The sequence below is a fragment of the Malus sylvestris genome, chromosome 17 (genome assembly GCF_916048215.2).
Source record: "Malus sylvestris chromosome 17, drMalSylv7.2, whole genome shotgun sequence".
NCBI lineage: Eukaryota > Viridiplantae > Streptophyta > Magnoliopsida > Rosales > Rosaceae > Malus > Malus sylvestris.
The window spans coordinates 1,711,818-1,729,123 of NC_062276.1; the positions used below are offsets into that span (position 1 = coordinate 1,711,818).

A 17,306-nucleotide genomic window follows, 5' to 3' on the forward strand; every position below is an offset into this window, starting at 1 on the left:
AAGAAGAAGAAAAAAGCCCTAATGCTTCATTTCTTTCCCAGTCGCTAGAGTTTCTTCCTTCGCAGCTCCGCCGTCTGCTGCGTCTAACGATTCTTCAGTCGAATTTACGCTCCTAGGGCTTCGATGGTGATCTCAAAGCCCCAATCGTTCTTCCAAGACATCAGATCCAGAGAGCTCCACGGATTCCGAGTTTCTCTCTCTAAATCTACACTTTTTAGTAATCAATCTGTTAGGGCATCTCATGATTACTAAACGCTGGGGTTTTTTTTCCAGCTCGGAAGCGGCCGTACGTATCAGATTTCTACGAAATCGGCGCCATCGCTGCAGAGCACTACAGTCCTCCGATGGCAATCTCGTTCGGCAAGGTATAGAATCTGTTCGTCTCAGCGTTTCTGAATCGCGAATCGTACTTTATTTGATACCAAGAAATTGTGTTTTTCTTGACATACTTTTGCTTTCGGTTTCTGTGTAGTCTTGGAAAAGCTCACACATCATCGCCATGTCCGACGAGGACGGGTACTTGAGCCTGTTCGATACACGCCGCAAATTCTGTGCATCTGTATCTCACCAAGAAAATGCAGGTTGATTAATTGGAGATCGAATCGATCGATTGATATAGACTGCTGATTTTGATACTGTTTGTGTTGTATTGTGAGTAACTTGGTCTTTGGGTTATTGGTTTCAGATAAAACTAAGGTTTGTGATTGGGTTGCGCATCATAACACCGTGTTCGATATCTGTTGGATTAAGGTATGATCCCTAACCTTCTCCTCAAATTTAGAATTATTATCTCAACAACCTTCAATTATGTAGAGCTTCATGTATGCTGCACACACAATAGTTGATTGATTGGTGAAATGTGGAAGCTGGAATTCTTGTGGAGTAAAATTTTACATGTGAACTATTAGAAATTGGGAAGTGATATTGCTGTTAATATGTCGACTGAAAAACGAAGATGTTGCTGTTAATCAATAACTAACAAGAGAGCAATCCTTTCTTTTGATGTACTTTTGGTGTTGATTTGGGAGACGGAAACCGTTAAACAATTGGAGAACCAAATTTAAATTGCAAAGTTTTCGTCTTTTTAGTGTTAATGTGTTTTCTGCAATATAAATCTTTTTGCAGGATGATACTCAAATTATGACAGCTTCCGGCGATCAGACTGTAAGTGATTAAGTTCTAATCCAGCCTGTTTACTTGTGTAGATTACAATCCTAAGAATGGTTTCATTCTCCGCAACGAATAAGAAATGGGATTGGAGATAATTAGGACTAAACTCTAACTGCAATGTGCTATAAATAACAGATAACTTAGGAATACAAAGTTATGAAATATGGTATAGTTTATACGGAAAGTTGCATTTAAGTATTTCTCACGTCATATCACAGCTACTTCAGTTTATTAAGTGTTGTGTTTTTCCTTGGCCTTTCTATTTTCGCCCAGATCAAGGTGTGGGATATTCAGGAAAGGAAACGTACTGCTGTACTGATGGGGCACACAGGAAGTGTGAAATCTCTGTGTCCTCATCCAACTAATCCCGGTACGTTTATATTTTCATCTGTATGTGGATTTTTGTACTTTTGTTTGCTTGTGCTACTTTTTGTGTTATGACTAATGAGAAATACAACCAATTAAATACAACTAATTTGAACCATTGCTTCTTATCTGACCGAGGTTATTGTCTATGGTTCGAGAGATGGCTCCTTTTGCTCTTTGATATATGAGATGTAATTCAAGCTCCAAAAATATGCAGGGGTAGGTTTCTATACGGTAAACTTGTTCTCGTAAAGTATATTTTCATTGTCGTGATAAATTTGATTTTATTTTCCAATTCTAATTTATAATAATTTCTTGCAGGTCAACTGCAGTGGTTACAGGGGCTCATATTGTTCCACGGGCAAAGCGTGTAAGGCGCGGAAAGGTTTGTTTCTGATAATGGTTCTTTGTATTAAATTATTATGTACTCTTCATTCAGACAGCTTTTCCAGGCTGTTTCCATGAGCATCACATCAGTTCTTTATCTTAAAGATGAGTTCTCCATTGCTACCGCCGGAGCTGTGGACAGGTATATTGGAATACTGGCAATGATACAGCGTAACGGAATGCCAAATTTCCTTGTCAAAGGTATATCATACTAATGTGATCTTATGGTTCGTTTCAGCATTGTCAAGTTTTGGGATACCAGAAGTTTGAAAAATGTTGTCACACAGACATGCCCTCAACCGGAGTCAACTGAGAAGGTATGTCTGGAGCTTTGTGATAGACTTTTTATGTCCGCCTTGATGATATCAGGATCATTGCTGGTTTATTATGTTATAAGGATTAAAAAACCCAAAAAAAAAAAAAAAACAGGCAGAGGCTCATGACAGCTTTAGCAGAAAGCCTTCAATATGTACTCAGTCAGTTGTTATGATAGTTGGACATTGGCAACCTCCAACTATATAGATATATATATGACGATGTCGTGATAGCGAGCAATTCTTTTCACTTCAGGAAAGACGATTACACGGTATAACTAGCTTATCCCAAGATTTAAATGGAGTGTTGCTTTCAGCGTCATGCATGGACAACAGGTATCTTTGGCTCTTATTAGCACATCTTTTTCTTTTTGGTGAACTGAATCGCCTGCTCAAAACACCATTATCAGAAATTTGGTGCCTTCAGATTTCAGCTCATATCCCAGTATGATCAACCATCAAACTAATAGCTCCTAGCATAAGAAACCAGAATTGCTTTCAAGTCTTGGAGAGTTACCGTGCATCATATATATAATACGCGGACATCGTACAAACTATCAAATATTCAGCCTATAACGCTCATTTTTTCCTATGTTTTCTGTCGGCATATATTTGTATAACGTACTTCAACTACAAAAGGGTCCTGTTCAAGCGTTCACCGGATGCTGGATTGAAACATTTTTTGTTAAGGTAAACGTTGCTGTTTGTAAGTGCAGTGCACTAATCCAGTTTGTGCAATTTCCCACCTACTTACACGTCTTCGTTTCAATCATGTAATTGCAGTCAGTTATTAGCCCCGATGCTGCTCACATAGTCAGTGGCTCGAGCGATGGAAACGCCTATATTTGGCAGGTAACATTTGTTTTTTAAAGCGCTATTGTTACTGGTCTTGGATCGAGAATGACACTACTGGCAATGCCAACCAGGTAAACAAGCCTCGGGAAGATCCCGTTATATTGAAAGGCCATGACAGGGAAGTTACAGCAGTAGATTGGTATGTTTTCTCTCCTACCCGAATGCTGCTGGTTTTCGATATTTCTTGACAAATGACTGAACCTTTTTCCGACATCGAATAGGTCCCAGTTTGAGGTCGGGAAGATGGCGACGTCGTCAGATGATTTTACGGTATGCAAGACAAAGTCACAGTTCATATATAAGATTGTACATTTATCAATTTTCACAATGCATTTGCCATTTTCTATAACGTTTTAGATTCAAGTTTTCACTTGTATATTTCATCTCGACAGGTTCGCATTTGGAACTCTCAGAAAAGTTACTCCACAAGCACAAGCTCACCATCTACCGTTCGAAGAAGAGTTATGGCAATCCCAAGCGCAGAGTGTAGAAAGCTTCTGATGAGTGAATCAACGATGCATACCTCAAAGGTTTCCGGAAGTTTGTGTCCGTCAGATGAAGGATTAGACGAAACCAACTCACTAAATCCGGTTAGTACGCCCAGAATGAGTACTCCCCCGTCACAGAAGAAACAATCTATGTCGGATCCTGACTTTAGCAAGACCTTTGAGAAGACCCCCGAAGCTGCATCGGAGAGCCCGTCTTCTGTTCTGAACCCTCCCTCCTCCCTAAAAAGGAAAACAATCCGTGATTACTTTGGAGTACCTCCCTTAAACTTGTAGGCTCTCTTTTTCCTTGGGTTTATTGTACAAAGTGCTGACATTCCCTCTGAGTCTACTGCTTCATAAGCGGATGCATCAACCCTGCTTTCAGATTATTTCAACCGTAAGTGCAAAAAATATTTCCCGGACACTTTGTTTCCTTGAAATCTCATTCTTTGTTTCGAAGTTTGATATTTTTTTTCTGGTTTGATTTTGTGCAGGTTTCTATATGGAATGTAAAGTGCATGCAGAAAGATTTTTATGATGAAAATATCACTCTCGTTGCATTGTATTTTTGTGCCATAAGTAACTGGGTGTGATTCCAAATACAGTTTTAGATGCTTACTTAGCAAATCTGATGAGTTCTTACGCATAGTCATCCATCCGAACTTCTACCCTCTAAAAGATTTTGTATGCTCTCAACTGCGTTGTAGACATCATCAGGGAAATCTCTCAATGCAACTTCCTTCCCCATGTCCACTATACGCCTAGTGATGTTCAGGATACGTTGCACACGATCCTGTAACAAATAATAACCAAATACGAGTGAATGCAATTTTGACAACAATTTCTACTCAAATTAAAATATTTACTATTTACCTGATAGTATGACGTGTGCGAGGTATATTGTGGGTCAAATGAGGAAGTACTATGTGCTGGGTTGTGAACAAAAGGATGAGATACTTTGTGGTACCAGTCCAAGTACCCCGAGACAACATCTGATGCAATGCTAACTGGGCTGCTTCGGTTATTTTGATGCAAGACATGATTCTGCCACCCATCCCACATCCCATCAATGTATTCATATAATAACTTGTTAACTGATGCATGAGTTGCTCTTGTGCTTCGAGGAAGGACACACGGTGCCTTTGGAATTGTCTGGACACGTCCAAACTGCCTAAGTACCCTCTCAGGACAGTAAGGCTCAACAACGTCGAAGCATTTTAACATCCCAGTAAAGTATGTTATCTCATGAAACGGTTGTGCTTGTCTACGAGATTTGTAGGGTTCCCAGGTGACCTGAAAAAGATATATATACATGCATTAGACATAATGGTATCACTACAAATTATATTTGATCAATAACGCCTAATATGTCCGTACCTGGTTGGCTGTCAAAGAATCTAACTTTTTCCTCATCTTCTGCAAGTCATCTGTCGTGGTTCCACTAGACATTCGTGGCTTCCAACGACAAGCACGAGGGTCAATATCAGAGTAATTTTGGTCATAATTAGGGCTACAAATTAGATGCATGTGTTCGTACACCCATGCCTCTAACAAGGTCATATAGCCACTCATTTGCTTGACCTTAGATCTAGTTGATTGCCCTAACTGACGATATAACCAAGCTAGTGCACTAGCACCCCATGCATAACCTCTTACAGCATCAAGATCCCTAAGTAGTCTTAGATAAGTAACATGTACCCTAGTCCCGCTTTTGTCCACAAAAAGAGTACATCCCAACAAGTACAACAAGTAAGCCCTAGCTGCACACTTATTTGCTTCCATTGAGTCTGTATCACTCACACCTTCAAAATGTTTTCGTAACCAAGAAAGAGTCACATATTCTTCATTGAACTCGCTCAAAGCCTCGGTTGCCTCCTCGTCATTAACCCCTAATAACTCTACCAATAGTTCATGATTACTCATGACATCATCTGCTTGTAAAGAGATCGCCTTGCCCGTGATAGGAACCCCTAAAAAGGAAATTGAAATTAGTAAAATTTTAATCTGCGTAAAGATACAATTTTGATATTATGCAATCATAAAGTTTTTTTCCTTCTTTTCTTATACCTATGAGGTTTGAAACGTCGTCTAAAGTAATGGTCATCTCACCAAACGGTAGGTGAAAGGTATTAGTCTCCGGCTGCCAGCGCTCAACAAAAGCAGAGACCACTATCTTATCAACAATTCGATAAGTACACTCCAGCAGTGGTAACAAACATGACTCTGTAATGTACTTCCTAAAAGTGTTATTATTTTGCTTGTCCTGCCATTTCCATTCTTTCAGTGTATTCCACTTGGACATGCACCTTAGCGGACCACGTTCCTTTTGACAAAAATCAAATATGATATTTAGATTGAAAACATGGAACAGGTAAGTGGCTAAAACTGCTATTATTTACCCAAACAATACCTCATTATTCCAAACTGCCGCAGCAACATGACTCTTAAAACTCTTTAGCAATGATGTATCTGTTGGCCCTCCTGGAAAAGGCTCTGTCGCTTCGGCATCAACCCCAACATCTATATCGTCTGTAGCTGAGACGTTGGCCCCAACATTTGTATCGTCTGTAACTAAGACTATAGCCCCAACATTTGTATTGTCCGTAGCTTGGATGTTGTCTACAACACCATCCACAGATGGTTTATCCTCTACAGAATCATCAACCACCTCTGATTCATTAGAGGAGGCAGCCTTTCGCTTTAGCACAGATGCAGGGGGATGTACGGGAACATTTTTTTCATTAGCATTACTTTTCTTAGATGATCTTGCAGCCTCCTTAGTTTTTCTTGCCTTCTTCATAGCTAGAATTAATTAAGAAAAGTAAAGAGAAAATACAAGGAATCATTTTCTGGTGTTCTGATAACAAATAAAAGGTATAATATAACTGGAAACTTGAAAGGAACCTATTACACTTAATCATGCGTCGACGTAGAAATTTCGTCAGAAAGTGAAACGTTCATGTATGTATAAACAACAACAACAACCACCGAGCCTTATCCCACTAAGTTGGGTCAGCCGTATGAATCTTACAACGCCAATGCGCTCTGTCACACAGGTACATGCATAACACAATCAATTAGCAGACTGCTCTGCTTTGTAATTGCTAAATCGCTGCCCTTTCAAATGATTTCTCGTTTAAGAAAAGTAATTTAATTAGCCACTTGTGAGTTTAATTAGTAATACATTAATTTGGTAACCAATTTTCTACGGTTCCATAATTCAAAACTGTGAACTTTTTCAGAAACCTAAAAGCCCTAAATGGACAGAAACGGAGAAACCCAGAACCCCAAATTTGACAGAAACCCTAAACCTCCAAATTGACAGGAACCAACAAGTGCAGAGCAGAAGATGATGAACAAAGCAAACGAAGTAAAAATTGAAGAATCCAATCGACTTGTATGAAAGAAATTGAATGGAACAAATGGGTTTCGTACCTGATTCTTCTCCGGTAACGACGTTCCTGGCAAAAGACTTCCGCGCGCTGTGTTCTACTACTAGGTGAGGACCAAGACAATTTTTTGGAAGTAAAAGTAAACGTAAAATTAAGCGTGACGATAAAAATACAGAAAATGCTACCAAATTTTGAGACAATTTTTTGTATATCGAAAGATGTGGTGATTTACAAAATGCTTACCAAAATGCTACTTGATTTACAAAACATAATCTAAAAATTTAGTGTCTCCAACATCATAAAAAAAAAAAAAAACACAAGATCCTGGGAGGAAATGAATCTATTGTTTCGATATTTTTGGGAGGGTAGTGCCACTTGTGCAAATTATAAAAATATTTTTTTAGCTAAAATGGTTTCTGAAATTAGTATAATTCTGCATTTACTTCTTGAAATTTGAAAATAATACAAAAGATCTTGAGTTTATCAATTGTCAATTATTTTAATCATTCCGTGAAAAATCTCCTTAAGAAACAATGACAAAAATACCTTTATTTTTTGTCAAATCATTTCAATCAATTATTTATTAAATTGAGGTTTTATTTTTTTGTCATTTTGATTATTCTTTAATATAATTTTTTCATAGAAATACCAAAATAATTGATAGTGGACAAATTCAGGAATCATTTCTAACAATTTAAAATCTCAAGTACCAAAATGAGAAGTTATATTAATCTTAAAGACCAAAACGTTCCTTCAGTTTGAGGCTTTCCTGGAAGCACACTGACATATACTCGATTTCTTGGTCGTTAATCGGCATGACTGAGACACCCAAACTTCCAGAGGAAGCACAAGATGGCAAAGGCCCCACGCAAACCCCTAAAGGCACGACAGATCGAAATCCACACACCACTCAACCACCAGTTTAAAAGTAGGAAAGAGCTCTGATGCACTAGATCTAAGCACGAGCAGAGTGAACGGCAGGAAAGGAGCCAACGGGGAAGGCTAGATGAGGGAGGAGAGTGATAGGAAGGAGAGAAAGGAGAGCCATAATTTAAGGATTTAGTAGTGTTAAAAAGCCATAATTTCATGAATGTTAGTCAAGGTTATGCTGCACTCATCTACAAAGAAAGTCAACATGGTAAACTTTGGTGCACTAAGCAGACCTTTAAGGTCCCGTTTGGTATTGTTTTTTTCTACCAAAAACTAATTCATTTAAAGTTAACCAACAAAAAAGTGGTTAGTAAAACTAAAATATCTTACTTATTTTAAAAGCTATGACTTATTGACATCAGCTTTTGAAAGCTGCTTTCAGCCTTTAATGAGTATTTTCAATTCCTGTAATACCCTCATTAGTTATATAAATTGACATTATTTATCATTTTACACGCATTTTATCCCTTGTAAAACAAAATGACCGCCACAATCTTAACTACAAACACTAACCTTACACCACCATTGCCATTCCTACCTCAATCGCTTCCACCACCACCACCACCATAGTCACCAGCACACCCATAACTCCCGCAACAACCCTAACCACAACCACTACCGCCGTCGCCACCACCATTGTTACCTCTACACTCCCAACCACCACACACCACTACTAGCACTACCAACATAACCTTACCATTGTTACTACCATCATCCCCACTGCCACCACCACCACAATCGTCACCACCACCCGCATTGCCATATCCATTTTTATCATTATATACAATTATGTCACTTTTACAATTAAAATTTACCAAACGATTACATTATTTTTTCATACTCGTGACACTTGTAAAAATACAATTTATCAAACGTTCATTTGTTTTATTTTACATTCGGTTATTTTTAAAGTACAACGGAAGAAATTTTTTTTTAAAACATAACAACCCAAAACTAGCCATAAGATCGATCAATCAGTCCAAATACACAAACCATCATTAAGAACTTGAGAGCAATTCCTTAGTGCAACCTTGGGAATCCATTTGCCAATCTAGTGTGCTGGACAAAGAATGTTTTGCAATTTAGTTGGTGAAAACTTCTACATAGTAGGGCACACTGCCAATTTTTATTAGCATAGGCGCCGTAGCTAGGCTTCCTTGGTACTTTTGCTTTGATCCTTAAATTAATTTGTAGGCAAAGTGTCTTCTAATTCCTAGGTCTCAGGTAGGCTTATTTGATACTGTTACTCTGATCCTTAAATTAATTTGTAGGCAAACTATAGCTTCTAAACTTCCAAGTGTCGAAAGTTAAGATTCCATATATACTTTGGTTCACTATTTCTTTCTTTGTTTTCATATATGAACACATGATCATGATCTACCTAGCTATACTAAAATCTCCATTGGATAAATTGACAGATTGAGCATGGCAGTAGAATTGAGCAGATCAGAAAACTCAGGTATCTATCATCAAAATTAAAGTTTAAATGTATATGAAAGGTTCTCTTTCTTGTGTGTAAGGAATGTATGGTCACTCACTCTTGAATTAATACCAAGGGTGGAACTGTCAAGAATAAATGGAAGTGCTTTTAATCTCATACTTCGGTATCAAATTCAAGGGTTAGTGATCATGAACTTTTGATCATCAAATGACCAAGAGAACGAGACTCGATCTGTTTATCACTATCTTTGCTTATTTTCTTTTATATTCCTATTTAAATTTTTAATTTTTTCCCCATAATCCCGGTTTCTCAATAAACTTTTAATCTCAAAACCTTGATATCAGATTCAAGGATTAGAAATTGTTGGGTGTGTTGAGTGTCGAATGATAAAAGTTGGGTGTGAAAAGATTGTCGTGTATAAATAGAAACTAGAAAATGATTGAGGGTGGACAAACTCATGAACTAGTTTTATCGATTTTAGATCTCAAGAACTAAAGTTATGAGTTATGTCAATCTCATAGACTATTTTGACTAATAAGTATAAATTATGTTGTATAAAATGCCATAGTTAATTACATACGTACCCTTGACAGGTGAGATCCCGGAGCCACTACTACAATATTAGCTTTAGGTGTCGGACGATCCTGACGGTTAATAAGTCATTCTGACGGATAAAATATTTCCGACACATGATTTATTTACTGTCGGATTAAAGTTACTTTCTGTCGGATATATCCGACATAAATTCCTGGCGGATTTTTCCTGATGGATTTAACCGCCATAACCGATAGAAATTGATTATTTTATTATTTTAAAATGTTACATTGATTAAAAATAAATAAACAAATGGTGTAAATATTTTTTTTTCACTCACAATCCCATTACCTAATCTCTGAATGTTTTTTTTTTTTGCGATTTTTTACACATGCTATCTCGAAGTACATACAAACATATTTGACGATTGAATCGTTGAAACTAATTTCGTAAAATGCATATCCTATCAAACACTTAAGAGTTAATGTTATACTTCCATTCAGTATAAAAAATTATCCACTAGTGTAAATATTTTAAATTGAAGATTGAATTTGTTCAATGCATTCTTATAGGGTCGAGGAATGTAGCTGTAAAAAATCATCAAAATCGAAGCTAAAATAACCGTTAAATTGTGATTTTTTGTTTATAATCATTGAAATTTTTTTGTTTCGTTACCTAATCTCTGAATGTTTGTTTTTTACAATTTTTTACGTATGCAATCTCGGAGTGTGTAAAAATAAGTTTAATGGTTGGATCGTTGAAAAAAGTTGCATAGAATGCATGTTGCATCAAAATTGTAGATTAAACAAACACTAGTTAATATTATACTTCTATTAAGTATAAAATAAGATTTTGTGGTATCCACTAGTGTAAATATTTTAAATTGAAGATCAAATTTATTCATTACATTCTTATAGGGTCGATGAGTGTAGCTGTAAAACAATCATCAAAATCGGAGCTAAAATAACCGTTAAATTGTGATTTTTCTTTTATAACCGTCGAAAACTTTTGTTCCGTTACCTAATCTCTGAATGTTTGTTTTTTACGATTTTTTACGTATGCAATCTCGGAGTGTGTACAAATAAGTTTGACGGTTAGATCGTTGAAAAAAGTTTTGTAGAATGCATATTGCGTCAAAACGGTAGATTAAACAAACCCTTAAGAGTTAATAGTATACTTCTATTAAGTATAAAATAAGATTTTGTGTTATCCACTAGTGTAAATATTTTAAATTAAAGATCAAATTTATTCATTACATTCTTATAGGGTCGATGAGTGTAGATGTAAAAAATCATCAAAATCGGAGCTAAAATAATCGTTAAATTGTGAATTTTCTTTTATAACCATCGAAAACTTTTGTTCCGTTACCTAATCTCTGAATGTTTGTTTTTTACGATTTTTTACGTATAAAATCTCGGAGTGTGTACAAATAAGTTTGACGGTTGGATCGTTGAAAAAAGCTTCTTAGAATGCGTATCACATCAAAACAGTAGATTAAACAAACACTTAGAGTTAATATTATACTTCCATTAAAAATAAAACAAGATTTTGTGGTATCCACTAGTGTAAATATTTTAAATTAAAGATCAAATTTATTCATTACATTCTTATAGGGTCGAAAAGTGTAGCTGTAAAAAATCATCAAAATCGGAGCTAAAATAACCGTTAAATTGTGATTTTTCGTTTATAACCGTCGAAAACTTTTGTTCCGTTACGTAATCTCTGAATGTTTATTTTTTACAATTTTTTACGTATGTAATCTCGAAGTGTGTACAAATAAGTTTGACGGTTGGATCGTTGAAAAAAGTTTGGTAGAATGCATATTGTGTCAAAACGGTAGATTAAACAAACACTTAGAGTTAATATTATACTTCTATTAAGTATAAAATAAGATTTTGTGGTATCCACTAGTGTAAATATTTTAAATTAAAGATCAAATTTATTTATTACATTCTTATAGGGTCGAGGTGTGAAAATTTAAGTGTGAAAATTTATTTATTTTGCCTAAATTTTGAAGTGTGAAAAGTAATTTGTGCTAAATTTTTATTTATATTTTTCAAGTATTGATTAGACAATATTTAGTTTGTGTGATGACATTTTCATTGTACAATTATATTTTTGTTTCTTTATTGCATATTTTACATGGATTATTATCTATTAAACCAAACAATTATTTATTTTCAACAAAAAAAAAATTTTATTTAATTTTTAAAAACTTATTATATTTAAATACATATTATTTATTTATTTATTAAACCAAACAATTATTATTTTATTTTTTAAAATCGTAACAAAATTTTGGGGGGAATTTAAAATCGTAACAAAATTTTGGGAGGGAATTTTAAATTTTGGGTGGAAATTGTCGGTTATAACCGACAGGAATGAAAAGTTTCTGTCGGTCTATATTTAAAAAATATTTCTGTCAGTTTTAACCGACAGTAATGTTAATTTTCCAACATAAAACCCTCCAACTCTTCCTTGCGCCTGTGCCTTCTCCCTTCCCCCTTCCTTCCCCCTTTTCTCCTCTCCTCATTTCCTTGTCATTCTCTTCTCTCCTCATTTACTTCCAGTTCAACATCCACACCCACATCCAAAAGAGCTTTCTCCAAGACCCACTTGGAAATGCTTCTCCTATGAAGAGATTTCTGATGCCACAAATGCTTTTAGCTCAGGTAGGTTTTTGTTTGTTTTCCTTCAAAAACTGTTTGCTCCCTTGAATTTGTGGAGTTGCAGAAGCGAAAAACCAGACTGCTTTCAATGCTTGAAGAGGTAAATAATAGTAAACCCCATCTTTTATTTATTTTTTATTTTTTATAATTCCTCAATAGTATTAGAAGGCAAAGTTAAAAACTTTTTACTCGGGTTGTGCTTGATTAATCTTTTCAATTAATACCCAATTCAAAATTTTAGATTTTTATTGTTATCAAGGTTAAAATTTGAGACTCTCTGAAACCTATCTCTGGTTGCCACCGTGTACTCCGCCTTAGCGGCAAAGGCCATGTCGAGGCATTTCAGGAGCTTGAAAGATGGGATTGTGAGTCAGATTCAGGCCACAAGAAAGGCCATGGGAGAGAAGGACCCGGTGGCGCCTGGCACGACGAGAGGGGAGACTCCGAGGCTTCGGATTGTCGATCAAACACTTCGACAGCAGAGAGCATTTCAGCAGATGAACATGATGGAAAGCCATCCATGGAGACCCCAACGTGGCCTCCCTGAGAGATCAGTCTCCGTTCTACGAGCTTGGCTGGGACCAGGACTGCGAGGCTCCGGCCCGGGCCGAAAATGGTGCAGAAGACCGACATGTATGCCGGATCAGCGTTCGCGGTGTCGCCGGAGCCGAGCTCGCTCCCGTTGCCGTCGTTTTCGAGGAAGAAGCAGGTGTTGAAGGTCGTCGACGACGACTCAGCGACTCGAGACCTGAGGCGGTTGCTCCGACTCGATTGAAAATAGAAAACCTGGAAAATGCAGTGAATGCTGCAGAAAGTGGTTGTTTTATTTTTTTTTATTATTAATATATGTTCTGTCGGTTTTAACCGACAGACAGTATCTTATTATTTATTATAAATATATATCCTGTTGGTTATAGCCGACACAAATTCTGTCGGTTGTAACCGACAAAAATTCTCATATTTATTTATTATAAATATATATACTGTCGGTTACATCCGACACAATTAATGTCGGTTTTAACCGACACAATTACTGTCGGTTTTAGATAATTTTCTGTCGGAAAATTCATTTCTTGACGCAGTCAATTCTGTCGCTTATTATATCCGCCACTGCAACCATTTTCTGTCAGATTTTGCTTAAAATCCCTCAGTAATAACCTTTTCTTGTCGTTTTTATTTGTGCCAGTAATGGGTAGTTTTGTAGTAGTGAGCATGAGTATCGAGCTTTGTTCACTGCTGTAAGGAGGGGCAATTTGCATAAAACGTTGGAGTTTCTTACCCTACACCCCACTGCAAAAACAGCAGTGTTGCCATGGTCATGGGGGACACCTCTTCACAACGCAGTAGTATTCGGGCACGAGCAAATTGTGGAAGAGCTGGTGCAGTTGATGACGGAGGAAGAATTGGAGACAAGAAAGAGTTATAGTGGCGAAGGTTGGACGGCTCTTTGTCAAGCCGCTAGAGACAACCTCAAGATGGTTAAATGCATGGTTACGAAGAATAAGAAACTACTCGGTATTGCCGTAAAGTCCCTCCAACTGACTCCGATTCTCTTCGCTGCTCAGTATGGCCGATGGGATATAGTTCGGTACCTCTACTCTCTCACTCCATTCGAAGATCTAATGCCAGATAAAGGCCCTTACGGCTCTAAACTTCTTAGCTTTTGTCTTTATGCCAAACAATTTGGTAACGAAACTACTCTTAACCGAATCAAATTTTCTTGATTATATATATGGATAAATTAGGTTATCATCCATTATTTTTCTTTCTTATTAACTGCTCTAAATACATACGTATAGATTTTAGATGGGAGTTACTTCAGCGTTGCCCACGCTTGGCATGTACTCCAAACTCCGAAAGATCCCCTATATTGACATTTGCTGGGGTGCCCTCTGCATTCCCGAGTGGGACATCGCTCAAATTTTGGCAATGGTGGATCTATAATTGTTAGTAATATCTTTCCTTTTCTCTTACCACCATAATTAGATTTGTCAAAATTATATAGGTGGCATGTACAAATGTCACCTTCCACATAAAAGATTTCATAAGGTGATTCAAATAACATGGTTTCCCTAATAATTTTCAAATCTGTTATATCACTCGACAAAAGAAAATTGTTCTTATTTCAAAGACATTATCTACAAGGAGTATTATGAATGAGGAAGTCCTATTTCTTGGTAGGTATACACATTGATCTTGATCGTCACGTTAGTGATTTTCGTATAAATGTTCAAAATCAAGAAAATGAACAAGGTAATCAAAGGAATAGCACAGGTATGTTACATCTCAAAACTCTATGATTTGATATGTCGAAGTCCTTTTTATATGTTCTGCTCTTTTTATATGCTTTGCTCGCCATAAGAATTGCATTTTATTTTTCTTTGCTTATGCCATATATCATTTTTTTTAAACAAACGATATTATCTACACTAAAGGTGGCATCGTCTGTTTAAAAAATAAAAAAATAAAAAAAATTGGATGATATATAAACTAATTAGCATATAAAGAAATTTTAAATTTGTGTCGCAGTCTTGGGTATATTACAAGGACTTCCATCGAGGCTTTTAGAGTTTTTGGGTACGTGGACATTAATTAATTTATTTTTTTATAAACACAATTAACTTTTCACATACCTTTTGAATTATGTCTATTGATTTTGTTTGATTTATCAAATTCGATGATCATAATTTAAGAGAGTATGTGAAAAACTAAAAAATTGTATATGAAAATCAGCTCCCATTTTCAATTTGATTAAACTATCAATTTGTTTATTTGTAACATTATTTTGAATGTGAACTTAGGAATCAACCGCATTCGTGAACTAAAATTGATCCATGTTCGGTCACGTCAAATTATGGACTGCATGTTTGACGAGATAAAACATTTAAGTGATGAAGAAATGGCGGAATGTGGTCTACATGAAACAATACTCCAAGCTGTTGAAAATGGGATTGCTGAGCTCGTTATTCCTCTATGTAAAGCCGAACCAGATTTATTGTTCAGTACCAAGTCCGGAAAGAACATATTTCATTATGCTGTTGAATGCCGTCAAGAAAAAGTTTATGGCCTTATATACGGGGTTGGTAAAAGAACTATGCTTACGACTTGGATGGCAAATCACAACAACAGCTTGCTACATTTTGCGGGGATGTTATCTCCATTGGCAGTGGCAAAGCTTGATCGTATTCCAGGTGCAGCCTTGCAAATGCAGAGAGAAAGGCAATGGTACAAGGTTAGAATTATTTTATATTGTTCTTGTAGGCTTAATTACATCTACGACTCCTGAAATTCAATCCGAATACTGACACGATGAAATTCAAATAATACCCTGAAATTTAACTTCTTTCTCACTTGGTCCCATGCCAATGCCATCCAAGAATAATATAAATTCTACCTCATTATATGCTTAAGCTCACACTGTGTCGGGTAGTTGAACTTATAACATGACATGGGGAACTATCGTAAACTTGAAAAGCCAAAAAATATATATAAATAAAACCTAATATAAATGAATAGTTACAAAACAGATACTTCCAATGGCCAAATTTCAGTACGATGCACATATTCATGTATCAAATGAAGCATTTTTTTCCTTTTCTAATTACTGAAAGAACATGATCACCTCATATCACTGCGATGTATAAGTTTTTGTTGAATGAAATGCAGGAGGTAGAGAGTATTGTGATTCCAGTCTTGGGAACCTCACCTTTAAACGGTGATGGTTTCACAGCCCCTAAATTATTTACGGAGACCCACAAGGAATTGCATGCGAAAGGAGAAAAGTGGATGAAAGGAACAACAAGTTCTTATACAGTTGTTAGTACCCTGATTATTACAATCATGTTTGCTGCTGCATTTACAGTTCCTGGTGGAAACGACCAAGAAACAGGGTTTCCCATATTCTTAGACGGAAGGCTATTTATGGTTTTTATAGTTTCAGATGCAATTTCGCTCTTTTCTTCTGCAACGTCAGCATTGATGTTTTTGGGCATCCTTACATCGCGTTATGCTGAAGATGATTTCCTCGAATCCTTACCCACAAAGATGATAATAGGCCTTTCCACACTCTTCATCTCCATCGCCACCATGATGGTTGCCTTTTCTTCTGCCTTATTCATCATGCTTCAGGACAAACCATGGATTACTTATCCAATCATTTTCCTTGCTAGTGTTCCTGTCATTTTATTTATCTGGATGCAATTTCCCCTTCTCGTTGAGATTTTTGTGTCCACTTATGGTGGAGGAATATTCGATAGAAAAGTCAAACGTTGGATATAAACTCTTGATGGTGCATGCGATATATTTATATGTGCAACTTAGTAATGTAATGTTTGTCACTTGTGAGAAAGCTTGTATGTATTGTACACACTATGTAAGTGTTTGGTTCCTTTAATAAAAAACCCATTGTTCAATTTTTTTTTAATATATTTGTTCTCCATAAGATATTTGACTAGAAAACTTGAAGGAAGTTAAGATTCCAACATAAAACCAATTAGCACCATGGAAAGTAACCCAAGTACATTTAAGGTCCCTTCTTTCTCATATATGAAATTCATACTCTCAACAGAACTTAGAGCGGGAAAGATATGGTCTTGGATCATATATTTATGAACGTGATTGAAGCTGGAAATGTAATGGATGTCTTGGATCGAATCACCATGTCCATGTAGGTGGGGTTTACATGGAGGAACCAATAAATTTACATCGAATCAATTGGCCATGAGGTATATATTCCAAAGAAGGGACGTACGTACGGCCAC

The 17,306-nt window shown here is 36.4% G+C and overlaps 3 protein-coding genes, 1 long non-coding RNA gene and 1 pseudogene across 14 annotated transcripts in view; 4 read left to right on the forward strand and 1 right to left on the reverse strand.

Moving 5' to 3' along the window:
* The window catches only part of LOC126610492 (uncharacterized), a 32,687-nt gene extending 28,461 nt beyond the window's left edge, over positions 1–4,226 (forward strand). Inside the window, exon 17 of the transcript XR_007618524.1 lies at positions 4,041–4,226. The gene's annotated coding sequence lies outside the window, so the exon portion shown is untranslated. The remainder of the gene's footprint in view (positions 1–4,040) is intronic.
* LOC126610506 (uncharacterized) lies at positions 1–4,226 on the forward strand (annotated as a pseudogene).
* The window catches only part of LOC126610483 (ankyrin repeat-containing protein NPR4-like), a 38,363-nt gene extending 21,490 nt beyond the window's left edge, over positions 1–16,873 (forward strand). The window contains exons 6-8 of one of the 2 annotated variants that reach the window (XM_050278566.1): positions 15,076–15,123; positions 15,348–15,778; positions 16,213–16,873. In XM_050278566.1, coding sequence (XP_050134523.1) covers positions 15,076–15,123; positions 15,348–15,778; positions 16,213–16,824 — 1,091 coding nt within the window. In that variant the 3' untranslated portion in view covers positions 16,825–16,873. The remainder of the gene's footprint in view (positions 1–15,075; positions 15,124–15,347; positions 15,779–16,212) is intronic. The other variant, XM_050278565.1, reaches the window with a different exon arrangement.
* Positions 4,110–17,306, reverse strand: part of LOC126610490 (protein MAIN-LIKE 1-like) — a 27,884-nt gene continuing 14,687 nt past the window's right edge. For 3 of the 10 annotated variants that reach the window (XM_050278584.1, XM_050278582.1, XM_050278583.1), the window contains exons 3-7: positions 5,991–6,248; positions 5,648–5,903; positions 4,958–5,550; positions 4,454–4,873; positions 4,110–4,373 (exon numbers count right to left, since the gene is read on the reverse strand). In XM_050278584.1, coding sequence (XP_050134541.1) covers positions 4,230–4,373; positions 4,454–4,873; positions 4,958–5,550; positions 5,648–5,903; positions 5,991–6,248 — 1,671 coding nt within the window. In that variant the 3' untranslated portion in view covers positions 4,110–4,229. Of the gene's footprint in view, positions 4,374–4,453; positions 4,874–4,957; positions 5,551–5,647; positions 5,904–5,990; positions 6,383–7,015; positions 7,266–17,306 lie in introns of those variants that run through there. The other 7 variants (XM_050278581.1, XM_050278580.1, XM_050278585.1 and 4 more) reach the window with 5 other exon arrangements.
* On the forward strand, positions 12,298–13,632 carry LOC126610518 (uncharacterized). The gene is made up of 2 exons (XR_007618561.1): positions 12,298–12,646; positions 12,806–13,632. It is a non-coding gene; the product is annotated as an uncharacterized LOC126610518 (long non-coding RNA).